The 24,928-nt window shown below is 42.6% G+C and overlaps 1 protein-coding gene across 2 annotated transcripts; it reads right to left on the bottom strand.

Moving 5' to 3' along the window:
- Positions 1–445: 445 nt before the first annotated feature.
- LOC140895467 (glycerol-3-phosphate dehydrogenase 1-like protein) lies at positions 446–23,122 on the bottom strand. 2 transcript variants are annotated; one of them, XM_073305194.2, is made up of 9 exons: positions 22,738–23,122; positions 15,230–15,407; positions 11,751–11,891; positions 10,758–10,896; positions 9,285–9,365; positions 8,573–8,685; positions 6,757–6,990; positions 6,047–6,153; positions 446–2,608 (listed from the first exon to the last, which is right to left on the bottom strand). In XM_073305194.2, exons 1-9 carry the CDS (start codon positions 22,776–22,778, stop codon positions 2,512–2,514), a joined length of 1,131 nt encoding a protein of 376 aa, XP_073161295.1. In that variant the 5' UTR covers positions 22,779–23,122; the 3' UTR covers positions 446–2,511. The 2 variants fall into 2 exon arrangements, with proteins under 2 accessions (XP_073161295.1, XP_073161296.1); XM_073305195.2 differs by lacking the exon at positions 9,285–9,365 and having other exon boundaries at positions 22,738–23,117.
- Between the last annotated feature and the right edge of the window lie 1,806 nt (positions 23,123–24,928).

The following is a 24,928-nucleotide window of genomic DNA, read 5'->3' as shown; positions in this document are numbered from 1 at the left end:
TAAATAGAGACTGGGAGTGGCTAAGTCATTATGCAAGGTAGCCTGTTTCCTCTTGTTTTTTCCTACCCCCCCCCCCAGATGTTCTGGTTTAACTTGGATTTAAACCTGGAGAATGGTCAGTTTAGATGAGCTATTACCAGCAGGAGAGTGAGTTTGTGTGTGTATGGGGGTGGGGGGGATGTGAGAAAACCTTGATCTATGCAGGAAATAGCCCGACTTGATTATGTAAAGAGTTGTCACTTTGGATGGGCTAGCACCAGCAGGAGAGTGAATTTGTGTGGGGGGGTGGAGGGTGAGAAAACCTGGATTTGTGCTGGAAATGGCCCACCTGTTGATCACTTTAGATAAGCTATTACCAGCAGGACAGTGGGGTGGGAGGAGGTATTGTTTCATGATTTCTGTGTGTATATAAAGTCTGCTGCAGTTTCCACGGTAAACATCTGATGAAGTGAGCTGTAGCTCACGAAAGCTCATGCTCAAATAAATTGGTTAGTCTCTAAGGTGCCACAAGTACTCCTTTTCTTTTTGAGATATATTTTACTATCTTGACTAATGGTAATTACTAGGCATCAATTGTTGAGAAATACTGATGCTAAACAGATGCATTTTGCAGTGTTATTTAGTCCCTCCAAAATCCTTGTACTTTAAAAAAAGAAATTAATGAAAATCCCTCAGCAGGACACTTGGGAGCTTCAGAGGTAAGATTTTCATTATAATAAACTGCTTTGTTTGTGTCTACTGAACAGTCAGTCATATTTGAATAGAGTAACAATTACCCTTTTCCACAAGAGTTTTCTATTAGGAAATCAAATTGAATAAAAAGAATGAGGAGTACTTATGGCACCTTAGAGACTAACAAATGTATTTGAGCATAAGCTTTCGTGGGCTAAAACCCACTTCATTGGATGCATGCAGTGGAAAATACGGTAGAGAACATGAAAAAAATGTGTGTTGCCATACCCACTGTAATGAGAGTGATCAGTTAAGGTGAGCTATTAGCAGCAGGAGATAATAGTGGGTATGGCAACACCCATTTTTTCATTTTGTGTGTGTCTATCTTCCTACTGTATTTTCCACTGAATACATCTGATGAAGTGGGGTTTAGCCCACAAAAGCTTATGCTCAAATAAATTTTAGTCTAAGGTGCCACAAGTACTCCTCGTTCTTTTTTGCTGATATAGACTAACATGGCTACCGCTCTGAAACCTGTCAAATTGAGCAAGAAATTGTATTGACACCTTGCTTTTGAAACGCAACTGTATTTTAGGGGAACCGTATAAGCCCATGTTTGTCGACTTAACAACAGTGAAGTAGTCTTTTCTTAAGGAAAAGTTAACTAATTTTGATTTTATTTTCCAAGTGTTTTTATCCAAATTACATGCATCTTTGCACTGTTTCTGTATGAGAAATATTAGTGGGCAAAGTGATAAGTTGCACAAGAATTAGATTTGACGCGGGTGCGGGGCAAATGTGTTTGGGGACTGCTTATAATTAAGGCTCCGATTTAGTCATGGAGGTCATGGAATCTGTGACTTCAGCCTGCGGTGATTGGGAGCTGCAGAGTCCCCACCGCCTGCTGGCACAGGGAGTTGCAGGATACCTCCGCTACCTCTGGAGGCCCTTGGAGCACCAAGCCACTGCAGGCAGCCAGTACCCTGCCGGAACTCCCTGCCACTGCGGGCTGGGGAACAAGCTCCCTGCTGGCAGTGGCAGGAAAACCCCCAAGCTCCCAGCCTCCGCAGACATTGCAATGGGGGAACCAGAGCTCTTGATGTGCTGTGGCAGAGGAGCCCTGAGCTCCCTGCCACCCCAGCTGGTGGGGTAAACCCTGCAGCTTCCAGGTGCTGGGGTGTATGTGAGGGGAGCCCCCCCGCTTCAGGCCAGGGCTGGGGGGGAACCCCCGAGCTCCCTGCCGTTGCAGGCCAAGGGGAACCCTCAAGCTCTCAAACACTGTGGGTGGTGGGCAGCTCTGGGCTTCAGTGGGAAACTCAAGCTGCTGGCACCTGGGGTACACCAGGAGCTGCAGGCAGCAGGGGTACCCTACAGCCACCAACTGCTGCAGGCAGCTCCTAGCGTCTGCACCACTGCCCCACAGTATGGGGATCTGAAGATCCCCATTTTGTCAGGGATATTTTTAGTAAAAGTCATGGACAGGTCATGGCTTCCATGAATTTCTCTGTTTTGCCCATGACCTGTCTGACTTTTACTAAAAATATTCATGACAAAAATCTTAGCCTTACTTACAAGCAACAGGAAAGAAAAGAATTCTCCTAGGGCTGATTCTGAAAAGACCAACCAAAGTCAAACCCATATTAAGGCTATTAAATCCTGTATCCATCCTACTTCCTTGGAGATACTGAAATATTCAGGCTGACGGTACAAAAAAAAATTCTACATTGTCTTTACAAGAAGAGTTATGTGCCACGTGACTTATTTGGCTGCTTTTGTTTACTACCAAGTAGAGAAGCCCAGAAGAGATGAATCCACATCCGGATGAGCCACATGAAATTCTTATGTGTGTTGTGGATGATTCTGTAGACAAGAGATGAATTCCTGGACCAACCTACCCTCATAGCAGATTTGGTAGACAGTGGAGAACAATGGAAACCTAAAAGAAGGATGAAATTAAAGTGGTTTTGAAAGTTTACTTTATGCAAACAGCTCCAATATTCTTGACACCTATGAAAATGGGGGCTGTGGGAAAAGTGCCGCCTTTTTCTGCTTTAGGATGTAAAACAAAGTTTGAAGGGTTTTCATTCTGCTTTTTTCTCCTCCTTTCACAATTTCCTCTTCTCTCAAAATTTTAAGCCTATCTTGTGTTTTTTCCAGAAATTGTCTGGATAACTAGAGAGCTAGTTGTATGATTAAGACATCGAGTACAAGGAGAATGAAATTGAGGAAAGGATGTTACTGTTTATCTTGAGGTAGGGAAGGTGTATGCCTATTTAACATTAATGCCTGACAAACAGGTGGGAGAAAGCTGTATGGAAAAAACTCAACAACCCATGCTTTCAATTAAGGACTTGAAAAGCTCTTTTTTTTTTGCTCCCTACTCCTCCCAAGGAGTCTTCCAGGAAAGACAAGAAGTGATATTCCTGATATTTCTAAGGTAAAAGCATGCAGAACTGAACCTCACATGGTTTTTCCTTACATAGCATAAAAAAATTTTTTTTTCCTTTTACTGATTGCCTTTTAAGTTAGATAATTGTACAGTCAAGAATGAGAGAATGGAATTGATTTGAAAATAATTGTATAATTTAGAATATCATTCAAGGGGCACTGTCTGGTCAATTATAGGTTCTGTCAAAACAAGCTTTTATGAAATCTAAACCCAACAGAAATTTTTCCATAATTATTACAATTCCAATGGATGAGGTTTTTTAAATGCATCCTTAGTGCTTCCACCCTAAATACTGCAGCTGTGTGATAGTGTAAGAGAACCTGAAAGACTCATCTACTTTCACCATGCAAGTTGAAACAGAGGCAAAGGCTAATTTTAATTCAAATTTTTCATTTGTAATCTCAAGGGCATATATAGAATCATAAAAATGTGGGGCTTGAATGGACTTTGAGGTGTCAGCAAGTCCAGCCTCTTGGGCTGAGGCAGGACCAAGTAAACCTAGACCATCCGACAGGTGTTTGTCCACCTGTTCTTAAACACTTTCTATGATGGGGATTCCACAGCCTCCCTTGGATGCCTATTCCAGAGCTTAACTATCTTTATAGCTAAAAAGTTTTTCCTAATATCTAACCTAAAGCTCCCTGGCTGCAGACTAAGCCCATTACTTCTTGTCCTACCTGCAAGGACACGTAGAACAACTGATCAGTGCTCTTTATGACAGCCCTTAACATATTTGAAGACTTAAGTCTTCTCAAAACTAAACATGCCCATTTTTTTAACCTGTCCTCCAAAATCAGGTTTTCTAAACCCTTTATCATATTTGTTGCTCTCCTATAGACTCTGTCTCCAAATTGTCCACGTTTCTTAAAGTGTGGCACCCAGAACTGGACCCACTACTCCAGCTGAGGCCTCACCAGTGCCCAGTATAGAAGGACAGTTACCTCCCATGTCTTATATATGACACTCCTGATAATATACCCCAGAATATTAGCCTTTTTTGAAACTGCATCACATTGTTGACTCATACTCAATTTGTGATGAGGAGGGATAGCTCAGTGGTTTGAGCATTGGCTTGCTAAACCCAGGGTTGTGAGTTCAATCCTTGAGGGGGCCGTTTAGGGATCTGGGGCAAAAATTGGGGATTGGTCCTGCTTTGAGCAGGGGGTTGGACTAGATGACCTCCTAAGGTCCCTTCCAACCCTGATATTCTATGATAACCCCCAGATCTTTTTCAACAGTACTATACCTGGCCATTTAGTCCCCATGGTGTAGTTGCACATCTGCATTTTCCCTTCATATGTGAATTATTCTGCATTTGTCTTTATTGAATTTTATCTTGTTGATTTCAGACCGGTTCTCTAATTGGTCAGTTATTTTGAATCCTAATCCTGTCCTCCGAAGCATTTGCAACTCCACCCAACTAAAACATTGAATAATTCCAGGCTCAGGACTGAGCACTGTGGGACCCCACTAGATATGCCCTTCCAGACTGACAACGAATACTTGATCACTCCTCTCTGAGCATGGTCTTTCAACACACTGTGCACCCACCTCACAGTAATTTCATCTAGACAATTTTCCCCCCATTTGTTTAAGAATGTCATGTGAGATGATATCAAAAGCCTTCCTAAAATCAAGATATCACATCTACTGCTTCCTTCCCCATCCACTAGGCCAGTATCCCTGTCAAAGAAGGAGATGAGGTGAGTTTATTTGTTCTTGACAAATCTATGCTGGCTATTCCTTATAAACCTATTATCCTCTAAGTGTTTACAAACTGATTGTCTAATAATTTGTTCTAGTATTTTGGTATCAATGTTAATCTGACTGATCTATAATTTCCCAGGTCGTCTTTGTTCCCCTTTTTAAAGATAGATACTATGTTTGTCCTGCTCCAGTCCTCTGAGACCCCACCAGTCCTCCAGGAGTACTCAAAGATAATTGCTATTGGTTCCAAGATTGCTTCAGCTGGTTCGTTAAGTACCCTAGGATGAATTTCATCAATCCTTGCTGACTTGAATACCTCTTATTTAAATATTCTCTAATCTAACCTGTTTTCCCTATTTTGGACTGTTTTCCTTCCCCTTGTTAATACTGTGAGTATCTGGTCATTAACCTTTTTAGTGAAGACTGTAGTCCAATAGGCATTAAACACCTCAGCCTTCTTGATGTCATCAGTTATTAGCTCTTCTTCCCATCTAAATAGAGGGCATACACTTTCCTTCATCTTTCTCTTGATCCTAGTGTATTTAAAGAACTTCTTGCCTTTTATGCCCCTTGCTAGATAACTCATTTTATGCCTTATCCTTTCTCATTGTCCATACACACTTACTGTTCTTTTGTACTCCTTAGCAATTTATCCATGTTTCCACTTTCTGTAGGATTCCTTTTTGATTTTTCAGGTCATTAAGGAAACTTTAAATGGCTCTGTACTCCAATAACATCCCTGTGTGCCACTAAAATGCTCCTAGTGCATAGAAATTTTTCAGCACACAATCTTTGCTTAAAAAGATTATCCTGTATAGCATACTAAGAGAAGGCACTAGTTAAAGTTCATATTGTAGCTAGTATCAGTGAAAGGTGTAACAGTGATAGCAGAGCATGAAATCCTTATTTATCTACAGACCAGGTACCCAGGCTGCCTCCATCACTGCATCGCAAACTTTCCTTTTTTTAGAAAGGACCATTGTTAGGTGAAGTAGTTCGTTCTGCATACCATTCAGCCTTTGGTCTGTTCTGTTGATACTGCCAATAAGCATGCAGGCTAATGTGAACAGTGATGGTGCCTTGATGTGGACACTTGTCCTTATGGACATGGACAGACTATATACTAGTTTCATAAAGACCTTTTAAACAGTTGTGAACTAATAATTTTTGCTCATAACAAGTCTGTCAGCTTGATATTCAAAAAATCAAACTACTTACTTATCAACCATGTTTTTCTGTTTCAGCATCTTATAGACCTCAGCTGAAGTCTGAGGACCTTGTAGCTTTTGTCCATTCAGCATCTCTTTTTCCAGCTCCTCAATTGACTAGAAGAAATGACAGCAATCTCACAAACAGAATAAAAGGAAGGTGCATAACAGAACAGAGCGTTTCAAGTAGAAAGCTTCTGAAATGTTAGACAAAAGAATCCAGTGATTAAACTGCAGCCTACGCCTGCCTTGTACTTTTGTTATAGGCCAAATGATTAACGAACAGAAGGTAGTGGGAGGCTTGAACAGATTCTTTCTCGGGTCCCTAAGCCATGGCTGAGGCATACAGTCCATATTATATAACCGTTGTTTTTAAAAGCAGAAGGAAGCAGCACTGGATGTGCTGTTCCAAGCAGGAAGAGAATTTTCACTTATTCTAGAATTGTGGGATACTATTCTCTCTCCTTCCAATTTATTTTAGTCCATCTTTGTTCAGCCTAAAGCTTTCAACTCTTGGGAAGTGCTTGGAATAATATGTGCTACACCATTCCCTGAAACACTCTCCTTGCCAACTGCAAAGACTAAGAGTCACTTCTGAATCCTCCTCTCTTAGATCGTAGAGCCAGTGTTATCCTTTCATCAGGAAGATGACTGTTGATGTGTGTGTAAAACACAATTTATTAACACATGGGCTTATGATGCCTCAAAAATGCTTCTTACTTTTCCTGTCCGCACAAAGGCTTCTGCTACTTTCCTGTTGCGTCCTCCGTAGCATGTAGTGATTAGATCAGCAACACCGCAGCTCTCCAGAAAAGTAGCTATTGATACCGGACCCCTGCAGAACAGCTTTGCAAAGGCTACCATCTCCATGAGGCCCAAACGAATGACTGCTGCTTTAGTATTATCACCAAAGTCCAGTCCATCGCAGAATCCAGCTCCCACTGCTACTATGTTCTAAAACCAGTTTTATGGAAAAGGTGCAAAAGAGAGAAGGAAACCAAGTTAGATAAGACGTGTAGTTCTTTAGTAGCATATGCTAACTGTAAGTGAACACAATAAGTAAACTTGTTTTTACGTGAGTGCTCTCAGGTATTCCAATTCCAAATAATTGTGAGCATATTTCATATCACTTAAATGTCTAATTGCTCCCAAATGTCAACTAGTTGGACTTCTAAGGCCTAAAAAAATGTTCCCATAATTATTTCTGGGTGCAAAATGAAGGGCAATGTGTTAAAAAATTTGGCCCATATAATGCATATGGAAATACTTTTTTTTTCCCCTTGATGCCAGGTTGGTGTCAGGATCCAGTGACCCTTCTGTTCTTACCTTTAATTGAATCTTTGCCTAGCCTCAGTTTCTACCACCCTTGGTTGCAGGAGCTCATGCTTCTTTAGATCAAACTTAGCCCATGCCTACAGGAACATTTTGCTCTCCTTACAAAAGTTTAAAAGAGGTTCATCGGGCATCGTAATCAAATACTTAATCAAAAATATCCCACACTTTGTATTCAGACAGTGTAGTTCACTATAGATTGTAGTAGTAGGTGTTAGTGTGGCTACCTTTAAGTTTGAAGTCCCAGAAATGCTCATGCCTCAGTTTTTCTCTCTACACCATTACTACTGAAATTCTCATTTCAGTAGGAGCCAGGACTGGACTATTTCTATACAAAAAACACTCCACTGTGGCTGAAAACTGCCTGGGATACATGTTTCTGTGTATAAATAACTAATTTATTTGTAGGTAAACCACACACCAATTCAGTTCAAGCCAACAATGCTTTTTGTCAGAATAAGCTGAATGATAAGAATATACATGACTGCGCTGTATGCTGGAGTGCATTTTCAATGTGTTTCTAAGCAAACTCAAGTGCTGCTTGGAACAGGCTTCAATTTCAGTATCATTTCTCATTTACATTGCAGTTTAATGCAGAGGTCCCAATCAGGATTGGAGTGTGACTAATCCTGAATGTGTTACAAAACCACTGGGAGACATGGTTCCTGCCCCACAGAGCTTACAGTCTGTTACTTTCTTGTAAGTTATTACTTGAACTTTGGAAAGAAAACATTTGCTTAAAGAGGACTATCAATCCTTTTGCCACCTCTTTTAAAAAAAACAAGCTCTTTGTTAAAGAAATCTAACTTAAGTTGTATATCTAATTGTAGTTTGAATGATTATTTATATTACAGGAGTGCCCTGAGGCACCAAATAAGATCAGGGTAACATTGTGTTAGGTTCTGCAAATACTCATGCTAGGAATTCATACCACTAAGAGCTTACAATCTACCTAGACAAGGAAGTATTGAGGACCAAATTCTGCTTTCAGAAGCATGTATACCTACAACAAGGAAAGCATTTGTATAATTTGTTCTGAAATGCTTTACAAACAATCATTCCTCAACACACTTATGAGGCACATAAATATTTCCATATGATTTGCTCAAGGCTATCTAACAGCTTTGTGGCAGAGCCAGCAGTAGACCAGGGAATCTTGAAACTAGACATGTGAGGGTAGATTATTTGGTTTGGAATCACTAACTTTTAAGGCTCCGCAGATCTCCACTGTATCACAGTCATCCACCACGGTAATCCTGAAATTTGGAGTCTGCATTAATTCTTTAAAGATCTGCCCATGCTTTTCATTTTTGCATCCTGTGGAAGGAAGGATGGGAATTACACATTCTTTGTTACACAAGTTATAGGGTGGTCAAAACGTGTATGTTTATAAGATACTGAAGTAGGGGGATGACTGAGGGAGGGGTTAGGTTTTGTAATCTGTATAACTAGACATTATTAAAGGGGGATTTGTGAACCAATACCAGTTCTTGCAGCTGACAGCCAGTATAACCACACAAATCAAAATGCATTAGCAAAACATGCGTCCAATAACGTGTCAGGTTGTTACAGGGACGTAGCCTCCAACACCCATCTCTGCCCAACAGGCATGGTTAGTCTGTATAATTCCAAACCTTTCCAAGTGCTGTTTTCTAGTGTACGTTTATAGTCCCTTACAGTGAAAGCACTGATTGACACACACATGCTATCAGCTCACACAGCCCTGCCCAAGGGCTACGGCAGCCTGAGCACTGGGTTGAGTTAAACTCCTTAGCTCTAATCCTGGCTCACCTGTTGACTCACGGTTTGGTTAGGGCCAAGTCACTTAACCTATTAGCAGGGTGGTGTCAGGATCAATTCATGTTTGCACATTGCTTTGAAAATGTAAAACAGCATCACTGCGAAGTATTGCTCACCCACTGGGACAAATGTCTCATAACACCAAATGCATTCCCACTTCCAGGAGGATCCATAGACAGAGATGTTCAGTATTGGCGCTGTGAGAAAAGTGGTGTTACAGCCATACTGAGGTCACGTATCAGACTATTAAAACACTATCCTTTCATCTGGAGAAGGGGACATGGCAGTTCTACTGGGAAAGCTGTGTGGGGATCTTTGAATGAGGCTTTATTTGGCTTTTGGAAAGTTGTGTTGGCCTTTGTTTTCATAAGAGCGATGTGGCCCTGATATTCAGTGGGCTGAGCAACAGCAGTTCCCATTCCCGTAGGACTTCTGGGTGCTCGGGACTTCTGGGTGCTCGGCCCCTCTGACAATTAGGCCCTATGCTGTTAAATATCAGAGCAAGCCTGAGCTGCTTCCATCCTGCAGCCCTGGTATTAGTGCTCTAGCTCAGCACTAGCTCTAAAGCCTGATTTGGATCCCTCACTCTCTTGGCAAGTTGGCATGTGGAAATACGTTGTTTCTCTGAAGTGCCGCTCTCTGGCCTGTCTAGCAGCAAAGGTAGCTCTTCTAGATGTTCTCTCCCAAACAGAAGTGGCAGAAACACTTTGAGGAAGGGCATGAGAACGAAGAGGCAAACTCCTCTGAACCTCAAAACCATCATTAAAACTTAAGCAAAGGTGCTGAACTCACCTCCAAGCCTTCAGAAAGATCTACTGCAACACTACTGTTCAGCTAATGTTCATACTGATGTCTAAAAGTTGCCAACATGGTATAGTTTTCACTATTAACATTACACAGGAATGGGCAGTTTGAAATTTGCACATACAATCTGAAACAGCCAATCAAGCTGCAATAAATTAAAGTTGCATTTTTAATTTTCACAATAGATTTTAAGCTAGAGTAAAAAGGTAAAGGTTAGGGAGGCCACTGAAACAGTTTGTGCTTCGGTAAGAAGCGTGAGTGTGTGTGAGAGAGAGAGAATAAGTGATACAATTTCAGTTACAAAGAGGTGGGAGGGTTAAGAAATTTAAACTAGGGGTGAGGGAGGGTTTGTGGGGCTGGTTGCACTTTCCTAGCAATATGTCAGCTGCTGAAGGACTTGACATAATCTCTTTGACATTACTAGGAGTCTCCCATTAACTCTTGGAGGAGGAGAATTGAGTCTAATTTTTTAATGGACGAGATTAGCTAATAGCTGCATCTACTAGCACGTGCAGTAGTTTGAGTTTGATCCTGTTTCCATTGGAATTGTTGGAAATGTGGCCATTCCTTTAAGGGAAGGGGGTTCAGAGCTTAACATGTGGTGTATATATAAAACTGTTCAGAAACCCTTCAAAGGCTTCCATGTTTCAGTTACACATTATACTCCGTTGTTATCTTTAGATGCTGTCCTATTCCTATGCTAGGGATTGCTAAAAGTAGAAATGAATATTTGTGGTAGAACCAATCAGAGCTCTTGACTGTAACTCTCCCTGAATGATAATTACCAATGGTGGTTTCACAGAACTTCTCATCAGCCACTTCACTGGCTATATTGGCCCCCATGAGCACACTGACTTCTATCTTCAGTTTCTCTCGAATGATGTCTGATATGAGCTTCAAGCCTTCAGCACCCTCGTCAACCCCCTGGTTAAACGATAACGTTCAAAGTCAAGTAATTAGAAAAGAAATGAGGGTGACAGAGCATCAGTGTGTGAAACATAGGCCTCATGCAGTAAGCCCTCTGCAGGCAGTTCTCCCTACGATGTTAGTGGGAAACCTTTCAATGAAAGGCCTTAGACCCAGTGCCACAGTGCGTCACAAGGTTTTACTTTATGGTGAAGCTGCTTTTTCTTTACATGTTAAATTTCCCATAGTTGTAAAATCATTAAGTTTTCATATAATATGTTTTTAAATGTCCTAGGCAAGATTTAAACGTAACACCTATTCTAGGAAAGCGGAAACAGCCCAGCCCCGGTTCTGTTTCATATAAGGAAATAAGGCAAGGTGCATTATGCTTTCCCTCCTCTTATGTTGCTGTTTGCAAGAGAATCTTAAAAGGGAGGGAAAAGGCAACAGCTGTAGAATTGTAGGTCTGAAATTTTAATTGTATTTCCTTCAATTCATGTTTTAAATGAGACATTTTCTATAACAATTGGAAAGAAAAAGCAGTAGAATCAAAGCTGGAGGCAAACTGCAAGTTTTAAAAACCTCCTAATTTTTTTTTTTTTCCTTTTCAGATTACAATGTCTCCAGCTTCTTTAGCTTTTTAGCCGCCCTGATTCCAATTGCAAATCATTTTAACTCTCTGTAAAACCAGCTATAAATGTTGTTGTCCATGTTTTTGTGTTTTCAGAATCAGCCCTGGAAGGGGAGAGTACATGGAATAGAGCATTAAGGCTTTAAAGCTGTAGCTCTTTGGCCTTTCTAGCCCCAAGTTTTCCTTAATGCATACTTATTCCTTCACTGCATACAGATTGATTGTGGAGATCACAAATTACCTTGATCAGTGAAATGCCAAATGCTCCAGGTTTTATGTGACCAACAATCTGGTCACAAATTTGTGTAATGAATTGATGGGGTATAACAAAGATGAAAATATCTGCCCCAGCCGATGCTTCAACGACATCTGCTACAGCCACCTAAAGATGAAAGTGAGGAAAAAAATTAACCATCCCTCGTACCATGAGTTAACATACTTACAAAATAATTGTACACCTAATCTGTCACAGAACGACATTAAAATAGGAATCCATAAACTAAAAATAAAGGAATCCTTAAACTAATTAATACTATGACAAAGCGTTCACCTTTAATGCAATCAGTTATTGTATTCCAGATCAAAATGTCCATGAAGGCAGCATATCCTAACTTCTTAAACCAGTGTCCTATACTAGCCCTGTGGAGATGAGCGGGGAAGTATAATATACCCTACAGCTGCATTACCTTCTCAGAGCAGGGAAGGCCCTTCACGCCTTTTAATGTGGTTCTTAAAGGCAGCCAAGTAACCCTGGTAATACAGTTACATGGGAGCCATGCTGCCAGGGTGTGGAGGCATAGGGTCTCTCCGCAGATGACTCTGGTCACCTGTGAATGCCTCAAGATCTATGGGGATCTGCAGGGTTTGTGGGCAGACCCCATGGCTTACCATGTTTGGGTTACTCCTCTCATCTTGATGGAATGATCAAGGAGAAACTTTGCCAGGGGATTCTTATAGTTATCCTGCCCAAGCAGGATTTACTGGAGGAGATAATGATTTTGGCCTAGTATTTGCAAAAAATTAACACAAACACTCCAAGGAGCTGGCAAGCCCTACCCTGTCCCAAGCGTAAACCATTCCAGTTGGAATTAACAACAAAACCAGGGCTTATAAGGAAGCTAGCAGCTGAATTTCAGTCTGCCACAGCTGCCAGTAGCTTTATTGATGATAATAATAAGAGAACATATTCCCCTAAGATGGGGGCCCTTCATCTGTGCCATAGTATAAGCTGAGCATAAATCAAACAGCACTTTCAGGTCCATAGCTAAACAAACTGCAGCTCTCCACATCAGCTCCTTCAAAGCCAAGGTGTCACATTCTTTTAAAATAACTGGCCTAACTCAGTTAGACCAATGTGAATGGGGAATTCCACTCTGTCATCGAGCATATTGGAGTGAAGTGAGCCATCAAAAACAGGACTGATTTTTAACTAATTAAAACACACCCTTCTAGCAAATTGTTCATGCACACTTCTCCAACAGCATTATCCAGCTAGGATGAACTGGGATACTTATGATCCAAGCAGTGAAGAGCTACTCATTGTTTAAATTCTACAGTGATGAGTGTGATACAAACCCCAGCATGTGAAGAGTCTCCAGTGGAGGTGACAGGGTCCCTGCTGATTATAGCATCCAGCATGTTATAAAAGGCACAAGATACGCAGGTGGGTCCAGAACTCCTAGTGGTGTTCTTCACCTTCTGGTATAATTACCTCTGCGCCTTACACTTTGTGCAGCTCTGGGACTCTTCTTTGGGGTAAATATCTGAGCTTCACCACATCACTGTAACTATTCTTCCTGCAGGAGCAAAGTAGCCTGCACACACTCCTCTCCCCACAGGGCAAGGAAATCTAGCACCTCCAGCCTGGACCGGCAGGCAGCATGAGACCAAAAGCAAGGAGCTGTGATTTCAGCAAAAAGTTAGCAGATAACAGGAAGAGATGTGGCTGCGAAGGCAGTCCAAGGCATTTAGAAGCAAGGGTGACTTCCAGTCACTGTGACCCCTGGGCAGTGGAGTTCAAAAGTGTTGCCGGAGAATGTATGTTGTGTGTATGAAGGGAATGTATGTTGCATTATGGGAATGCAAGCGGAGGACTGCTTATACGGTACAGGTTGTGCATCAACACTGCCACTGTGCTGATAGAACTATACCAGCAAGGGCTTATGTTCCTCCAAAAAGGAGAATAACTATGCTGGAAAAAGTGGAAAGTTTTGTCAATAAAAGACTAAATTAAGCATGGACACCTGCCAAGCTGTGCTGGAAAAAGGCTGGTTTAGCTGGTGCAACTTTCTAGTGTAGGTCAGGTTTTAAGGTGAGTCTGCTACAGGCATAGGAATAAAAAACTGGCTTTTTCTCCTGTTACATTGTTGTAAAAATAAGCAAGATTGTTCATGTCTTGCTTGGTGTTGGACCAAGGAGATCAAATCCACCTATGTCAATTTCAAGTCATGGGAGTGCAAACATGCTATTACAATACAAAATTTAGAAAAATTAACTACTCTAAGCAAGGAGGCCACTCATCTGCAGCGTGTTAATTTCTGTTTGCACAAATTAAAAGCTACTCTATAAAGGCTATGCTAGTTTCTTTACTTTCCAAAACAGGACCATATGGCAAGCTCCTGAACAAACAAAATGTCACCCTCCTTGCTTTAAATTAAGTAGCTATAAATAGAATGATCATGTTTCTTTAAGTTTATGAAGCTATAAATTATCTAGTATGATCACACATTTTGAATGGCTGTAAAAGTTATAGTTTTTTGCTTTTGGTAGGTTTTATTGCCTTACCAATTAAAGTGCCTCAGTTTTTCTATTCTGAAATCACACACGTAATCACAGCAATGCTATTCATGCTGTTATATTCCAGAGCTGTTAGTTTTTCTATTGAACTTTTAGTTAGAAAGGGAGGGGGAGTTAAAACAACCTTAATTTTGTTTAGGGTGGACGCTATGGGCCACATACTCTGCTGGTGTAAATCAGCATCTCTCTATAAATGCTATGGAGATATGCTGACTTACAGCTGGGCAGGATCTGGGGCTTTGTGTACAAAAACACAAATTTCAGAGTAACAGCTATGTTAGTCTGTATTCGCAAAAAGAAAAGGAGTACTTGTGGCACCTTAGAGACTAACCAATTTATTTGAGCATAAGCTTTCGTGAGCTACAGCTCACTTCATCGGATGCAAGTGAGCTGTAGCTCACGAAAGCTTATGCTCAAATAAATTGGTTAGTCTCTAAGGTGCCACAAGTACTCCTTTTCTTTTTGCAAAAACACAAATATAGCTGGTTTGTTTTGAAGTTGTTTGTCCTTTAGATAAAACGTTTGTAAGCAATGCAAACAGTGGGTCAAATTCAGAAGTAATGCAAATGTTAGAGTAAGTTGGGCAGAAAAGAGATGTAAGTAATCTTAATACTTGGCATGTGTATGTAGGATGAGATAATAAATCCACAGATAAGGTCTGCAGTTAAAGCAGGATTAAAGTCCCTCTAATTCATACTTTAATGACTAACTGTAAATGATCCAAACAACAGGGATTCCATTTGAAGAATTAAGGTCTAAACAAATAACTTTAGCTTCCCCTGAGTCAACCTATTACCTCTTTCTAGTGTTAAATCCACTTTAAGGTATTTTTTAAAAGCAAACCAGGGATTGTGAAATTCTCAGTCTGGCCCACCATCAATCCTAAAGCTTTGAAAGAACATTTCCGTTGTTTAGCCAACTTACCACATTTTTAGGTAATGTATGTCCTGGAAGATACTTCACATTTTCATGATCTTTGTTTATGATCTCTGTGAGTTTCCTCCCATTTATGATTTCTTCAAACACCCACATCTTCATAACAGGATCAAACCTGTTAGATTTCTGGATATTTTTGCCAATAATTTTTGCAATAGCAGATCCCCTGTATAACAAAGTAAAATACTTAGAGACAGGATTCTGTATTTTCATTTTGAAACAATCTCCTTAGGAAAGTTGAGTAACCTTAGTTCCAACTGGAAGCACAAACTGCACTGAGCAAAATACTCCTACCTCATTGAAAGGCCTGCATTACAGAAACTATGGCCATGTTTATATGCTCACTGAGCCCAACACAAGGCTCTTCCCTCCGTCAAGAAAATACTCACTAGAGATATACAGAAAATGGATACCAAGTAAAATACAGTTGTGGCCAGAAATCCAGGGTAAATATAAGCATGATGTAGCATGTTACATCTTGTTTTTAATTTAGAACTTCGAATAATATTTTTTGTTTCTCAGATACTTTTCTTAACTTCTTTAAAAAAAAAAAAAAGTAGAGTAACTCAAGCGAGAAGATGCTGCTGAGCAATCTGGATGCACTGAAGTCTGTGCATCTTACCTGAAATGTATCAAGCTTTCCTATCAATAGCTGCATTCCAGGAGGGGCCTGCCTGAGTGATGGTCTAACTTAGCTCAATGGACATTATTAGGTTAAAAATCACTCTTAAAGTCTAACAGTGTGACAAACAAGACCTTAAATGGTTAAAACCTGAAACAACTGAAGTCATCTAGTTTACTTTGCATCATTCATGCTGTGCATTTACTTGCTTTTCTGTCAGCTTAGACCATTGGTTGTCAACCTGCAGCCAGTAGGCCCGCTAGCAGCCCAATCAGCACACAGCTGCAGCCCATGTGACCTCCTCGTGGCCATACAGACAGTGTGGATGCGTCCCACATAACACATATGTGGCCCACAATGGTAAATAGGTTCAGAACCACTGGCAGAGACAGTGAAATTAGACTAGTCATTTTCCCTGATTTCATTTTCTCATGCACCAGCACAATACTGCCATGTCTGAGTTATGAACACCGCAGGAAAAATATTTAAATTAAACAAAAAACTTGATTTAACTGTAGAAGACAACCATGAAAATACTGGTTAGTGGTCTTTAAATTTTAAGAAAGAACTTAAAATTTTGAGGCTACTTTGACTTTTAAGGACCTGTCCACACTACAAATACAACTTTTGAGTCAGAGGATCTGGTTACAATACTCTTGTCCCCTGACCCAGTTACAACACAGCTACAATTAGAAGCATGAACAGACCATAATTTGTGTGTTAGACAGTTATCTGTAACTGATAAAACCTTGGGTTTATCCACGGTTAAGTCCAATTAGATGGTGTCCAAACAACAAGTCATAACTGCTTTGCAACTGGGACAAAGGGAAACCATGTTGTAACTGCCTCCCTTCACTCAAATACAGTAGTGACTTAAATCAGCTTGCTCAATAAGCAACAACAGAATAGGGGCCCCTATCTTACTGTCTTTATTCATTCAAAAGTCCCACTGAAGTCAATGGGCATTTTGCCTGAGTCCTGGGCGCAGGGCAGGTGCCAAGGTACGCAGTGGTACCAGGCTACCCAAAGACCATGGGGGTGTTGTGAGGCCTTGTATAATGAAGGCAATTGTTTATTTTTGTAAGCCATTCACAAATGTAAAGTATATAGGTAAAAATTTCAGGGGGAAATCTTCATTAAAGGGGCATAAGAATTCTCTTTGTGAAAGAGATGGGGCCTACCATATTTAATACTACATTTATACCTAATTTATAGTTCAGTTCTTGGCTCCTCCCATTAGAATGGGATACGAAGGAGGGCGATGGTTTGTGGAAGAACACAGTGACTATGCATTGGGGAGAAAGGTTGCTTTTGTGGTAAAGGCACTGGCCTGGGACTCTGGAGATCAGGGGTTCCTGGTTCTGCCACGCACTTTCTCTGGGACCCTGGATCAATGATTTAATCTCTCTGTTCCCAATCTCTAAAATGAGGATAACAACGTTCTTCCCCTCCCTCCCATCCTTCCTCGGTCTTATAAACCCTTGGGAGCTGGACTGTCTCTTACCAAATGCGTACTCAGTATCAAGTACAATACAGAGGCCCAGATCTCATCTGGAGCCTCTCTGGGTGCTACTGTAACATAAAAAGTTGGCCTGATTTTCAAAGCTACTGAGCATCCACAGCTTCTGTTGATTTCAATGGGAACTAGAGATGGTTGGCATCTTTGCAAATCAGGCCAACAAATGCAAATCTAAAATTACTGAAGTATAAAAACATGATGCTGATTATTTCGGCTACCAGCTAAGGAGTGCCAAATGTTAAGAGAAACTGCTTGTTCTGGCCTTTAAGCAATCCAAGCTCATTTTTTAAAATTGAAAGATAGGCACCCACACACTATAACCTCCCTTTAAAATGTTTAATAGCTTACGATGGACTGGCAGCTCTCAGAGAACCAGACTGCTTTTCCAGCAGAGCCTTCATAGCTCATGTGCCCAGGTGCTGCTGGGACACAGTTTTGAAACTGACAAGACTGGAACACAAAGGAATCTAGGTTACTAACTAAGCAATTTTAGAAAAATCTGAGGCAGTGTTCAGCAGTCAGCAGGAAAAGATTCTCACTATGAATTAATGGGAGACTCGCACATGAACAAAGAGTTCAAAAACTGGTGCTCTATGTTACCTAACCTATTTGAAATTCATAGTTCAGCACTAACCAGCCTTTGGAAAGAATTGCTTTATCTGTGAAGCCAGTGTTTAGTAGACTATAGGAGCATGGCAGGGAAGGTTCACATATGCAAACAAAGCCAAGGGACACTCCCCCATAAACAACATTTTACCTCATTTATTCTCCAAAGGTCAATTTATTAAGGATAATAGAAGGCTGTCCTTTTTAATTAGATACCGATTAAAGCGTCGACAGAAACCCAATTTATAAAAAAAACAACAACAACAAATAGTTTTTCCTGCTAATTCTTAAAACAATTTCCTCCAGGATAGATGAATAATAGTAGTAATATGCTTCAAGTGCTGGCTCTCAGTATTAATGGACCATAGAACTTTTGGTGGCAGTGTTCTGGCTGAAGTCAGTGACAACTCTACCAGTAACTTCAATAGAAGCAGGGTCAATCCCCAGAGGAGCCAGATGACTCATTAATATTAGAGTAGTGTCTTTCTCTTTAATTTGTATTGCAGTAGGATCCAGGAATTCGAGTCATGTATGAAAGCCCCATTGTGTGAGGCTTTGTATAAACACAGAACAAAAAGACAGCCCCTGCCCTGAGCAATTTATAATCTATAGGGTTTGGCTACCTGGGGAAGTTATACCAGTTGGAGCTAGGCTTTGAACTACTATAATTTATAGGTATATGGGTATAACGCCCCATGGGGGTGGACACACTTGTTCTGGAATAAGAGTGTTTTTTTTCAAGTTTAGCCTATGTCACTCTGAAAGTGGTTTATGCTAAACTTGAAGAAAACACTCTCATTCCAGAATAAATGTGTCCAGATATGGGGTTGTACTGGTGGAATTATAGAGGTTTAATTATACTGGTATAACTGGAACAATCTACCCAGGTTTTCTACAGGAGAGACAAGTAACATTTCACACACACACATGCACAGAGAGAGACAGTGTGTGTCCCCTCTACATTAAATAGACACTTGCTCCTCTAATAATAAATGCTCAGTCTTGTAAAATAGTGAGCACCCCCAACTCCTACTGAAGTCAATGGGAGTGGAAGGCATTCAGCATCTTGGAGGATCAGGCCCCCAGATACTGTAATTTAGAAATTAATCTATATTTTTTAAACAAATAGCAGAACCATTACTAACTAACAAAACCTATTGCTCCTCTGGTTTGGCACGTAATTTATATAATCAAATCAGCTGTAAGGCTTCCGATACTGTTGGCATAATAAGGATCACTGTGACTCACTGGGCAGCTGGGAGAAGCCGTTGAAACATTTGTGTCATGTGTCAACTGTCTTGCTGAGACTCAGAAATGATCCCTGAACTGTTACCTAAATATCTAGTTTGAGGGCAACTGAAGGAAAGATGAGTCAGCTAGAAGTAAACATTCCACTGTTATGTCTGCTTTTTAAAGAAACACTGTTCCAACTTTGACAAGCTCAAAAATAACCCTTTCCCCCAAATAAAAATGATTTTTTTCTACTTTAAAATGTGTTTCCACCAGCTGCAACTTCCCTAAGCCACCCAGCTCCTGGCTTAAACAATCCAAAGAACCACTGGGAGATCTGTATCGCACACACACAGAAGTGTGCATGCCATGCTGTTCAGTCATACTCTGCTCTTATAGTCCAGAAGGAAAGCAAACTCCAAAGTTCACTGAACTTAGAGGAAAGAGACCTACTGAAATCTACTCCTCTAAGTAGAAACACCCACACTGCTTTCCAGAGCAATGTTCTTGCCCATTTCAACATCCTCCTGATTCACAACAATGGGGAGAGCAGAATGGTAGCACAATATTCACTCATATGATGGTAGCAAACCCAGGACCCATTTAAGGCTGAATTCTCACAGAAATATGAAACCGTATCAGCACCTTTCTGGAGAACAGTGGATTCCTGGGAAAGGTGCTAAAATACTTCAAAGGAAAATGCAAATACTGTATTAAATCTCTGTGTGGGTATGGTGTTAAACGAAGGCTGCCCTGGTGTTAGTCCTAGCCCCTTCATGTAAGGAGCACATACAAGGCGTACTGACCTTTTGCTCTCCTTCTGAACCAGACGGGGGATGAAATGAGATGGCCTGATCGTGCAAGTTGCTGAGAACCTTCAGCTCCCATTGAAGGCAAGTGGTGCTCAGCTTCTCTGAGGACCAAGCCCTAAAATGCTTTGATAATACTTAGCACGTTGGGATTTTCCTCTATAAATATTCGAGCGTGCTACAAAGGTGAGTAAATATCAATAACCCCAAGGTGGAGAATTGGAGGCACAGAGTGACAAAGTGATTTGCCTCAAGCCACTAAATTCCTGGCAGTGCTGTGAGTGCAACGGAGGCCTCCTGCCTTCCAGTCTGGTCTGGTGCAATAGACCACAGTTAACAAGAATTTAGAGTGAATAAAGGGGCAGGGTGACACACATAAACCTATTGTATGCAATTGCAGCAAACTCAGTGTCCAGATAGTGGTTTGGGTTGCTTAGGCCAGGAGCTGGAAATTTAACACTGGGCAGCCCTCAATAGTTAGAGCTGCAACAATGTTATTCCCTTGGGGTACAAGGATAGGGACGTATATCGATATTAAAATGCACAATGTAATTTGTTTTGCTGCAGGGGGTTAAATTTTCAAAATCACCTTGTTCCCTTTTCAAAGGTGAATTAGGTGTTTAGGAGCCCAAATCCTATCGACTGAAAATGGGATTTGAGCTTCTCAGTTACTCAGGCGCTTTTCAAAATCTGACTTGTCATCTCTAGGGTGAGACAGAGTTCCTTTAAAATAGAGATGTTACATAATGTGTATCTTGGAGAGACATTCCTTTCCCTAATGCCCAAACTGGATATTAGATACTATCTAATATAAACTATTAAGATAATAGTTCAGAGATCTGCATTTGAATATACATGCACTGTTCTTCAGAAAACATGGTTTCAAATCCCAGTGTAAACAAGACCTTATGGAAGAAACTCTGTGTTCTCTAGCAGCAGGGTGTGGGGATGGCAGAGAAATATTTTAAAACGAGTGTACATGCTAGTGAGAGGTATCAGATTTCAGACCTGGCCATCAGGGTTTGAACTGTGCCAGTACAGGGTGCTACATCTTTCAACTCTTCTCTGGGGACACCATCAGCTTTTGCAGAATTTAAGCTTTCAGTTTAAAGATGGTTGTGAAGATAATGACCAGAATTCTCATCCAATGCTGTCTTACTAAGTCTGCAGATAATAATACTCAACTCTGAAGGACTACCCTGAAATTCCATTCATCTCAGGATGTTTACTCTGAAACCTAATGATTTAAATTTAAATTTTAAACATTATTTCTCTGTGATCTTTTTAGCAGGAACAGCTTGGAATTCTGGGATTTCTGGAGTCTTAGTAGTGTATCCCCATTTTTCCCCACTGTGAACCGTGCTCTCAAATTTATGTCCCTTTTTAGTGTAGAACTTCTTGAAATCTGTGTAAAGAACCAGTTCATTATTTTGAGCACATATTTTGAGAGACTGAACTCCCTCACTGGGAACAGAAGGCAAAATAATTCCTTACAGAGGCCCAATTCTGCACATATGCTGATCCAGATTCTGAAGTCAATGGAAGTATTGTGTTGTATAATAGCTGTAGAATCAGGACCCTCATGTTCTCTTTCAGTAGGAGACATAAGGATCCCTGCAATAATTTACTGAGGAATATAGCTGGATCCCTGCAATAGTTTACTGAGGAATATAGCCCAAAAAACCAAAAAAACACCGATCCTTCAACTGAGGAGAGAAAGAACTGTTTACCAAAGCCAAAGGGAGAGTAGAGAAGCTGGCTATCCCTCTAGCAAATTGCATGTACTTGCCATTTCCAGGCAGAGGTAACAATACTAACTATCAAAGCGGGAGAAATTTAATCTGCATTCAGTGGCAGTTCATTACCTGAAAGTTACAAAAAGAAGAGTACATGTGAAGATGGGTGAGCATGAGGTTATTTCACAGTCAGTCTGGGGACTGGGGCACATGTAAGACACTACAGACTCTCCTGGACCTCCATGGAATCCTCCTCCTCTTGCCTCTCCACCAAAGGGTCAGAGTAGTCACTTTCTACCTTTAGGTTTCAGTATGCATTTTACAGGAGCAGCCACCTGTCTGCCATGTGACAGACTTTTAAATACATCCAAATTTTTGCTCTGCTACAGGCTTCTGCTTCAGGACTAGCTGCACTGACTTCAGTGGAGTTAATCCGGACTCACATTAGCATGGGGCAGTATGTGGTTTTGCAAAGGTAGAAATTGCTTAAATATGCTGCCGGCCGGTACCTACACCCCAATAAAACCATCTCGGGTGCCACTTTTTTGCGGTGACTAAAATTCCTCGGTTTTGTGTAAAAACACAATCATTCGCTTCTGCTGCCTGAGAAGGGGAGTCGGAAGTGGGAGGCAGGAGCTGGCTGCGGATTGCCTGGGAGAAGGGGCTGAGTTCGCTGCAGCCTGGCTGTAACGGACTGAGCTCCCTGCCCCCCCCCCCCCACCAGGCCCCAGCCAATAGACACAATCTCTCTTGCAGCTGAAAGAGTCTCAAAGCACTGAAGTCTCTGCTCCTCGGCCCGCGCCCTCCAAGGAAGAGAGAGGCGCTCTCAGCTACCCCTGCGCTGCAATCCCCTCTCCCTTCCAGCCCCAAGAGACAGAGCCCAGCTGAGCGCTACGGACAGCACCGAGATCCCGGTGCAAAGCTAGAGCCCCGCGCGGCCCCACCACAGGTCCCGGGCTCCAGGCGGCACTCACCAGTTCCCAGACCCCACGATGCAGACTTTCAGAGGAGGCATGGTGGCTCACGCGCCCTGGGGCAGGGGCTGCTGCTTGTCTCCGATGTCACCGACCAGAAAACCAGTTGCGCAGCAGCAGCTTGGTGCCTCCAAGTTGGCCAATCTTCCGCCTGTCAGTGTGTGTGGCCGGGGGAGGGAGCTTTGAACACTTCCCAGCGTGCAAGTCCCGCCCGCGCCCTCAGCTCCCGCTCGCCGGCTGCTCCCCCAGGTGTCCGCCGAAGGATGCTGCCCCTGGAGACCAATGGGAGAGAGCAGGGGCCAGTGAGCGACCGGGCGGCGTGCTGCCGAGGCGGCGCCTACCTTTGTCCCCGGGGCTGGGCGGGAAGGGAGGGAAAGGCAGGGGCTGGAGGAAGGCAAAGGTCACAAGTTCGAAACGCCACCGTGCAAAGCAGGTGCCGTGTGCCGCCCACCCGGGGGGGACGGGACCCTCCCTGCTTAACCCTTTCATGGCTGAACATCTTCGCTACCCCATCCACAGTGCGCCACCACAGCACGGGTCTCACGGGGTTACGTTCAGCAAAATCCAGGATTAAAGTCCACGCCTAACTCCGCCTCCCCGAGCCCCGTTATGGGCAGGCGCCGGAGCGATCACCCGAAATGGCAGAGACAGGACAAGAGGCGCTGTAAAGCCCAGGCGAAGGGCAGAAGATAGTGTTATGATAGCCTGGGACCGACGGGGCTGCAACCCCGCTGCAAAGTATTTATAACACCCTTTCTTTGCATGCCCACAGCCTCTCTTAGGCAGGGGGCACAAAGCCCTCTAGAAGAGCCATCCCTTAAGACAGGCCTTGTCTAAACAGGAAGGGTCTACCACTATAGTTATACATGGAGAGCTGTATCCCTATAACCCGCCGTGGGGACATACTCCTGGATAAGAGTGGCTTTTTTACTGTTAGCATAAAACCTTTCCCAAGCAAGGTAAGCGAAACCAAGAAAAGCCACTGTTATATTAGACTAAGACCACCCACTGGTATAGCTGTTTAAATTCATACCTTAAATTATGCCAGAAAACTTTCCCATGTAAACAACGCCTTAGTCTTGTAACCCCCATTATACAGTGGGTCAGCGTCATCTTCATTTTCTAGGTAGGGAAACTGAGGCACCGAACGATTCGGTGACTTGTTGAAGGTTGGGCATGCGGAGGCAGTGGCAGAGCCCAGGCATCCAGAACAAGTCCCCTAGTCTACCCAATAGTGCCTTTATGTCATGACCACCTGTGACCTTGCCTAAAATTGCCACACAGTTACCTCTCGAACCTCCTGCACCCACCTGTCTCTCCCTCACGTGCTTTGTCATTCGCTAACTCCTGCAAGCTCTCTGCTTCATCCTGTCTCTCTCTCTCTCTCTCCCTCTCTGTCATCTCCATGACTTTTCATATTTCCCAGTGTTCTGCCACAGTCCTGTGCTTCCCCGTCGTGCAGGGGACTGCGGGCTTGCTCACGGTGTGACAGCATATGCTGCCTTTGCAGCAGGATCCTGAGTCAGAGAATTTCTGGCTCTGTGTGCTGAGGAGGGCTGCCACAATGACTCACAGAGGGAAGACAGGCTGCCAACACCTGACAGGCCTGTGGGTGGTCTGTGAGGTACCCATGTGCTCAGCCAGCCCACCTGTCAGTGTCACCAGTTCAAATGGCTGGTGGCCTCCTTCAGGTGACCTGCGTCTGTTTGGGGTTACAAACCAGGACAAACTCTAGACTTTGCAAAACTGACCAGGGAGGTGTCCCTGACACCTGGCCACCCTTTCTTGTACACAGGTGTGTAACACTATTATTGCTGTATTGTCGAGGCCCCATGCACGTTCTCCGTTCCGGGCTGACTGGGAATACACCTACGCAGCACCTGGGAGGTGTAATTCCCAGTGCAGGCAGCCATGCCTGCACCAGCTCTGCGTGAGCTAGCACCTAACAGTAGCCCAGCCGCCCAAGTGCGTGCCCAGGAGGTGGGGTGGGATTGTACTTGGGTAGCTGGTCCAAGCTGTTCCCTGCGCTGTCCCAGCCACACGGCTATGTTTAGGCACTAGCTTGAGCAGAGGTCGGGTGCGTATGGCTACCCACGCTAGGAATTCTACCTCCCTTCCACTACTAGCGTGTAGACATACCCTGGGTGTTTGCTCCAACTCCCTCCTGCTCCCTGCCTTTCCGTCTCTTCAC

Source organism: Lepidochelys kempii, chromosome 11 (genome assembly GCF_965140285.1).
Source record: "Lepidochelys kempii isolate rLepKem1 chromosome 11, rLepKem1.hap1, whole genome shotgun sequence".
In the NCBI taxonomy this organism is placed as follows: Eukaryota; Metazoa; Chordata; order Testudines; family Cheloniidae; genus Lepidochelys; species Lepidochelys kempii.
The sequence above is the reverse complement of the archived record's forward strand: the minus strand, read 5'-3'. Positions and strand labels throughout refer to the sequence as shown.